The sequence below is a fragment of the Melanostigma gelatinosum genome, assembly GCF_949748355.1.
Source record: "Melanostigma gelatinosum genome assembly, chromosome: 1".
Lineage (NCBI taxonomy): Eukaryota > Metazoa > Chordata > Actinopteri > Perciformes > Zoarcidae > Melanostigma > Melanostigma gelatinosum.
The window spans coordinates 1,532,510-1,540,982 of NC_136634.1; the positions used below are offsets into that span (position 1 = coordinate 1,532,510).

At 41.8% G+C, this 8,473-nt stretch overlaps 1 protein-coding gene across 1 annotated transcript; it reads left to right on the forward strand.

Moving 5' to 3' along the window:
* Positions 1-521: 521 nt before the first annotated feature.
* On the forward strand, positions 522-1,617 carry LOC306778245 (E3 ubiquitin-protein ligase TRIM21-like; the record flags this gene model as incomplete). The annotated part of the gene is made up of 1 exon (XM_079269687.1): positions 522-1,617. Exon 1 carries the CDS (start codon positions 601-603, stop codon positions 1,615-1,617), a length of 1,017 nt encoding a protein of 338 aa, XP_079125813.1. The 5' UTR covers positions 522-600.
* Between the last annotated feature and the right edge of the window lie 6,856 nt (positions 1,618-8,473).

An 8,473-nucleotide genomic window follows, 5' to 3' on the forward strand; every position in this document is an offset into this window, starting at 1 on the left:
CATAATGCAGGATGACTCGTTATATTATACTAACCATGATTTCATTTGATTTAACAAAAACTTTAAAGTTATGTAATAACAGTTTTGTTTTTCTACCCTTCTTGTCCTCAGAGTGGAGATATGTCTGCTGCCAGCTGTCTGCTGACTGAAGATCAGTTTCTGTGCTCCATCTGTCTGGATGTGTTCACTGATCCAGTCACCACATCATGTGGACACAACTTCTGTCAAACCTGCATCACTCAACACTGGAACGTTCATGTCCAGACTCAGTGTCCCAACTGTAAAGAGGTTTTTAACACCAGACCTGAGCTGCAGGTCAATACTTTCATCTCTGAGATGGCTGCTCAGTTCAGACAGTCAGCTCAACAGAAAGCCAGCAGCAGCAGCTCAGAGCAACAAGCTGCCAAACCAGGAGAAGTTCCCTGTGACGTCTGCACTGGAACCAAACGGAAGCCCTGGATGCTCTACCTGTTGGGTCTGATGTGTGTTTTCATGCTCTGGATCATTTTAAACCACAAAACACATGTTGTTGTTCTACCGAAGGAAGAATACGAGGGAACGAAGGCCGAGCTGGAGAGGACGAAGACTGAAATCCAGCAGATGCTCCAAGAGAGAGAAATAATGATGTATGAGATGAAACACTCAGTGGAGCTCAGTGAGGAAGATGCAGACAGAGAGATAGCAGATGGTGTTCAGGTCTTCACCGCTCTGAAGGAGTCTGTTGAGAGAAGCCAGGCCGAGCTCATCTACACCATCAAAGAGAAGCAGAGAAAGACAGAGAAACAGGCTGAAGGCTTCATCAAACAGCTGGAACAGGAAATCTCTGCGCTGAAGAAGAGAAGCACTGAGGTGGAGCAGCTCTCACGCGCTGAAGACCCCCTCCACCTCCTCCAGAGCTTCAGGACCCTGAACACTGCTCGACCCACCAAGAACTGGACAGGAGTCCGAGTCAGTCCACCTTCACATGAGGGGACTGTGAGGAGAGCTGTGAATCAGCTGGAGGAGACGCTCAGTAAACAGATGAAGAAGCTGCTTGAGGTCGAGCTGAAGAGGGTCCAGCAGTCTGCAGTGGATGTGACACTTGATCCTGATACAGCACATCCTTATCTCATCCTGTCTGATGATGGAAAACAAGTTAAACATGGTGATGTGAAGAAGAATCTACCAAACAATCCAAAGAGATTTGATTCTTGTACTAGTGTATTAGCAAAGCAGAGTTTCTCTTCAGGAAGATTTTACTACGAGGTTCAGGTTGAAGGGAAGTCTAAGTGGGATTTAGGAGTGGCCAGAGAGTCGATCAACAGGAAGGGAAGCATCACACCGACTCCTCAGGAAGGTTCCTGGACGATATGTTTGAGGAATGAGAATGAGTACAAAGCTCTTGCTGGCCCTTCAGTCCGTCTCTCTCTGAAGTCTCGGCCTCAGAAGGTGGGGGTGTTTGTGGACTATGAGGAGGGTCTGGTCTCCTTCTATGACGTTGATGCTGCAGCTCTTATCTACTCCTTTACTGGCTGCAGCTTTACTGAGAAACTCCACCCATACTTTAGTCCATGTCTTAATGCTGGTGGTAAAAACTCTGCTCCTCTGATCATCTCTCCTGTCAATCACACTGAGTAGAACAAACACTTGATGTTCTGCAGAGACTCTTTCATTTAATGCAACAAATCTATATTGTTGGTGATTTATGGTGTAAACATTGTTGATTCTTCACATTCTGATCAATGGGTTTTTTTTATTTGTCTGTAAATGTTTTTCTACTCCAACACACAGACATGAAGCCACTGATTGATATTATCTGATGTCGTCTCATTCATTCTAATAACTGCATAACCTGCCTTCAACACGGTTGCATCATCAGAAACAATGCACTCAGGAATAAGAAGCATTTAAACATTCCTTAAATATCTGGGTGCCAAATGAAAATATTTCATGTCTGATTATTGTAAATATAATAACTTATGATTACTGGCACAATTGTTTGGATAAAGTCATGAACCACTTTTTAGTTTTCATCATATTTGAATGACCAGAAGAATCAAGAGATCTCTGTCTGGTGTGTTTTTAGGGGTCAATAAAAGATGAATTATTGATTCATATTTGTAGAAAATGAATCAACAAAATGTGATCATGAAACATTCAGCTTCTGTGACCAGAGACGAAAGGTTGTGTATCGTGTTATTGGTATTTCATAAAGTCCTCTCTGCTGATCCTCAACACAATAAAAACTCATGAAGTTTGAACTGATTTGTCTTTTTATTTCACATTTATTCAAGTACTGTATTTAAGTAACATTATGAGGGAATTTACTTACTAAAGCATAAACTCTGAGCTTTTCTCTGGCGCTTCCAGCAGACAGACTTTCCCTCAGACTTTGCAGTGTTTTGGGTTCCCAGGGCGGCTGAGGAGAGATTGGTCTACCACATTGAGTCTGATGTCGTCAACAAGACTTCCAGGTCGAGGGCGTCCCGTTCGGTAACACGGCAGGATCCTTTGTCCCCCCGTGGGAGTTCCCACCCCGGACACTTCCCTTCAGGTTGCTGTCCTCCACCCTGCAGAGTCCCAGCCTGCAGCCATGAGGGGGGGGGGGTCAGAGGTGGAAGTGGATGACGTTTCCAGATGCTCCACCAACGTTTGGACTGCTGACAGTGCAGCTCCTGGTCTCTACGAGGTCCTCAAGTCCACGATTTATTGTGTTGGTTTGACTTCAGGACGTCATCACGCAGGCAGCTGTTCTCTTCCTCTTTGTTAGAGTCTCTGTGTCGTAGAGTCCTCAGGTTCGTATCGACTTACCTTGGCGACACCTTCGTTGCAGATTTATCTCTGATCTCTAATAAACTCTCTTATTTTTTCAATAAATATTGTTAAATGTGTAGAATGTCTGAAAATAGTGAAAACTGTTCAGACAGCCTGACGTCTGAAGCTCAAAGACATTCAGTTACAATAAATAAACAGGAATCCTCACACGTTACAGAGTATTTGGTGTTTTTGGTGGATTGCCTTCATAATATATCTCTGAAGAAACAGTCTGATAGAAAATATTCACAATCCGGTAAAGTTGTAAAAACTTTATGCATCACAGCGCTTCTTATTAAATGTTATAAAAATATAATTTCAAGAGCCCAATGACACAATTTTCAGATCAAATTAATAAATATATTCACTCTACAATAATAAACTGTATATAACTACATATATATGTATATATATGTAGTTATAATACATACAGTTTGGGTATGTATTTGTCTTTATATGTGAAAAAACAAATACACATGTTTTATTTCCTTGGTTTATCATTAAATTCAAGAAAATGTTTTAGCGGTGCTCTTTTTTAATACTGTATATCTTTGCTTCATTAAATGAATTATGCTTAGTTATATTAATTCTCATATTGTATTGAATTTGTCTCCTCAAATGAACAGGTAACAGAAATATTCATTGCCGTTAACGTTGTCCTCTTGCATTGTGTTTATAAAAATGGTGCAGATTGATACGATCTATGCGTCTTTACTTTTCAGAAGCAGGCCGATGTGTTTGTGGAGTCATGTGACCTGCTGACCTGCTGACCTGCTGACACGGGGTCATTGTCTCAGTACGACAGGTGTCTGTCCATCTGTGAAAGACATAACAGATCTGATCCTCTCAGGAAGCTCTCGACTCACAGACAGACGGACGGACGGCCGGTTGGATAGATGGATGGATGGATAGATATATATATTTCATTATTTGCTAGTTTTCAACATGTTGTGTATATGTATATACGTACATATACACATTCAAAATGAATACATATACATATATATTAAATTAAATATAAACAGCTCCACCGTGACAACATTAAAACACTTCTTACATGTTATTGCATCACTAATAATATTACAATCATTTTGGGGATAAATTAAGTAGATTTTGCTTCCAATATACGTCTCTACTTTTACTGAAGTCAAATACATGACTTTTACTGTTATTATTTTTATTTAAAAAATGTATTTTATTGCTACTTCTACTTCTCTAAAACATGTCAGTACTTATTCCCTCACTTTTTTGTAAAACAAATTATTTAAAATATATAAAACATTTGGTGTTATTTTAAATGAGTGAAACAGCGCCTCTCTGGGTTGTAACGGTAGGTACATGTTGACCAATGACAGCGGTGAAACAGGGGTACTGCAGGCCTCCGGTCCAGGTGTGCTGACAGAGAGAAAGCAGGTGAAGCTCGCCTCCATTGAGGCATTGAACGCTCGGGTGTGTTCACCGTGAAGTCACCAACAAAGCAGCAAGTTCAGCGGGACGTCATGTTGTGTTTCGGACCAATAACCCTCCGTGAAAGACCGGAGAACCAACACAACGGCCTCTTCCTCCGACGTGAGTGTAATGAACCTCTCCGGGTCTGTGTAGTCGCTGGTTTGAGTTGGTTTACTGCTAGTTAAATGTCGGGGGCTCCGTCTATTTGCTGGCTCTTGTGTTTTTAATGTCACTGAAGTACTCAGGTCTTGTACTCAAGCTAATTACGTAGCTTGTAAACTTACTCTCTGGAAAAGTGGGGATGAATATAATAGTATATTAATCTAAAATATGACATCATCATTTATTTATTGATTATATTTCCCGTCATTAATCTGAATCTGTAAAAAGTACAACATGTACCTCTGAGATGTAGTACAGTAAAAAGTACAATATGTACCTCTGAGGTGTAGTACAGTAAAAAGTACAATATGTACCTCTGAGGTGTAGTACAGTAAAAAGTACAATATGTACCTCTGAGGTGTAGTACAGTAAAAAGTACAATATGTACCTCTGAGGTGTAGTACAGTAAAAAGTACAATATGTACCAATATGTATACAAAACAAGCAGGTATTTCCACACTGTAAATGCAGTGGTGAAAGAGTATAAGTAGTGACACCACAGTGTATAAATACTGCTAGTAAGTAAAAGTACTGTGTGCAGTATAAGTACATTATCTCTATTTGACTTTGGAGAAGAATCAGAAATACTTAGAAGTATAAAGTAGTAGAAAATTCTAAGTGAAGTGACGTATACTCACATAAAGTACAAATACCTCAAAATTGTACTTGCAGTAACGTAGTTACTTTCCACCTCTGAAATTCCCTCAATTTCGTGTTTTTTCTCGACTTTGTTGGAGTTGACTGTGTGGCGTTCGTGATAGTTTCTTGTGTTTACTGAAGGTTGATGTTAACAGGTACTTGTGTTGTACTTTAAGAAGTTTCTAGAATACTGTTCCTTGGCAGCAGCTGTGGCTGATAATTGGTGCTGAAGGAGTCAAAACGGCAGAGAGGGAGCAGCGCCTGTCTGCAGTGTGTACTTGTAGTACATTTTTATATATTGAGCTCAAGTGTGTGCATGTACTGTATTTGATGTATCTTTAAATGATTGTACGTCTCCAGCGATCCGCAGCTTGTATCAGAGTACAAGTTGAACAGAACTTTGTCGTTTTTTCAAAGGTAGTACTTCAAGTTGTGCAGTTCTGTTAGTCGGTGTATTTGTAGTTCCTCGAATGGTCCGTCGGTTAAAGGGACGTCTCCCACCTTCATCATCATTCATCTTCATCAGTGAGACTCACGGACACATGCAGCATTATGATTCATACGCTGATGATGTTCTGCTAACAATGGGGGGGGGGGGGGGGTAGACCTTAAGTTACAGGTTACTTCCTGTGGGCCCCCCCCCCCCCCCCAACAACAGGATTTTAAAACATCGCATGTATCACATGTATGACACATACATGTTCAGGCATGTTCAGTAGGGATGCTGACTGCGGCACGCCTCCTGGAGCTTCCCCTGTCTGCTGCCAGGTTGAACCTCATTGCTGTTTCACACTCATCATCTGTGGCGGCACGTGAGACACGATTCTTTCAACGGCATCTGTAATCACAAGCAGATCAAACAAAATCCCATGAGCCCTCAGTGGAACATACAGCAGACATGCAGTCTAAAAGCTGGTGGCTGTCTGGCGTGTAAAGGTTTGCTGTGCTATATTCAGAGCTAATATATCATATAACATGTGAAGATATAGTCGAGTAATATCTACCTGAGCAGAGAATGAAGTTGAATTTGTAAGTTTGAACACGACCTAAGACCTCTGGTGACTTCAGATTGTTTTCATTAAATATTAGTTACTTACGCAGGAGCAAAGTCTTTGACTCCATCTGGCTGAAGGACTTTTCCCATTTATCATCACCGTTGAACATGAAGGATGTTCCATGTAAGCCGTTTTGTGTCATGTCCTCCGATGGTTGCCAGGGAAGTGGAAGTGATGAGACAGCATGTTGTCTGTGTGCCGACATTAAAACGATCACAACAGGTGGACAGGAGAGGCAACAACCCATGAAGAGGATTCCAACGAGTGATGGTGCCGTTCTCAACATGCGTACTTCTCTGTACTTGTGAACCGTCATCAGTCTCAGCCCAAGAACTGTTCCAATTCAAAGTCCACATCCAGCCAAGCACGGCCCTAATGCCCGGATGTGGCTCGCTCTGCCCATTTTAGCGGGGATGCATCGGAGGTGACTTGTCTGTACTTGGGACAGCCAAATATCCCAGAATGCATTTTGCACCAGCAACAGGAAACAATGGCGGAGGAGAAATCACACAACTGGAAGTTGAAGCTTTCGAAATACTGCTGTTGTTCAATCACAGAAAGTAATTTTAGGATGTTTTGAGGCGAGAAGTTAGTTGTTTAAGCACCAAATCTGTGGTCGGTTTGTCAAGATTCAGCCGATTTAAACATCTGCTCCGACGAGTTCGGAGATGTGAGGTGTTGCTAGCGGGATCTGATCCACATACATATATTTACTTATATATACATATATAATTGTATGTATGTATATATATGTAAATAATAATATCTCATTTTTGATTTTAAATGAAAATGAAAACAGCAGGGTTGTCATATTTATCTGACATTCAAAGCATTGAAAGCTGAAGCCAATCAGCTCGTTGCTGTCAAACGTTAGATAGTGTTCTCCTCTCTGCTGCTGTCAGGTGTCATTTCAGCGTTAAGCAGATGTGACCCTCCTCCACCGCAGTGGCCTCCAGTCAGCATCACTGTCAGGCTCCTGATGCATCATCAGTGCAGCGACTCCGTCCACCACCAGTGTCTGGACTCCAGGGGGGTTAGGCCTGTTGGACCTCAGTACCCCGACCCTCGGTGACAGTACTTCATCATGGAGTCCAATCGCCAAAGACTTTGCACTTTTCATATTTGACGCTTGTATAATAAATCATTGTTAACTTATGAAACAAGTCTCCTGATTGAAATAGCAGCACGTACTGTAAAGAGCAGTGGTTCAGATTCACTTCCTCACTGCCCATCATTTGGATGGACAGGGTTGTAAAATCAATTATTATGTTATCTATTATAATAACCTGTCATTTAAAACGTTTCATTAAAATAAGACAGGCTAAAGCATGTGCATGCAGCGCTAATGCACTAAAAATGTTTTAAGGATTAATTTAGAGAAGAAGCTTGGTGTAATTTAGCATATTCCTGCTGTTGAAAGTGAAACATCTTCCATGTGTCTGTACTGCAGGTGAAATACTGCCCTCTAGTCTTCAGAGCCTGTGGGCAGGTGTTACACATTTCACCTGTTTAAAAACACATTATCTATTTCACCATCTATGCACCAAGTCACACTTTATAAAATATATACACATGTTCAGATTTCCTTTGTTTGTTCAGAGTTAAAAATCATTTTTAAAATGCAGAAAGCTTGTAAACGTGCACCGCGTCTAAAGCAACGGGACGTGGCTTAATTCTATGTGACGTGTTGTGACGGTAGTTATGGTAATGAGGCATTATAGGAGCTGTTGGCGGTGTTGTAACCATCAGTATATATATATATATATATATATATATATATATATATTTATTTATAATTATGAATTCTTAATTATGAATCATTAAACACTTATTACAACTTCTAAACACACAGTTCTACACTCACATTTCCTACAATACCAACAGAGTTAGGATTGGTGACTGTCCCCTGAACGCCACACAGCACCAGCAAAGTCCTCCAAGATGGCCGACCTGTCAGCAGGCGTCCGGCCTCGTTCTCTCTGAGTGCTTTTGGGCTGTAAGAGGAGAACCCCCCCCCCCCCCCCGATGAAAAAGCTCATTTAAAGCTCCGGAGTGCGGTACATTCGGCTGCTCCATTCTTAAAAGAAGCTCTCTTTTAACACTAGGCAGAGCTCAGGGGGGTCGGGTTGTAAATGGCTCCCGGGGGCCCCGCTCCCTACTGACGGGGGGGGGGGGGGGGGGCCGTGGTACGATCCGCAGGATTCAGGCCGGCGAAGACCTGAAACCCAAGAATCATTGAATACTTCATCGGTCAGCGCTGTTTTGGAAACGTGATAGTTTAGTGAAACAGTGGAGAGGACGCCAAGTTCAACGGCAGACCAGAGCAGAGAACTCTGTGGCGCTCACACAGAACCGGTTCCACCAAACATGTGCAG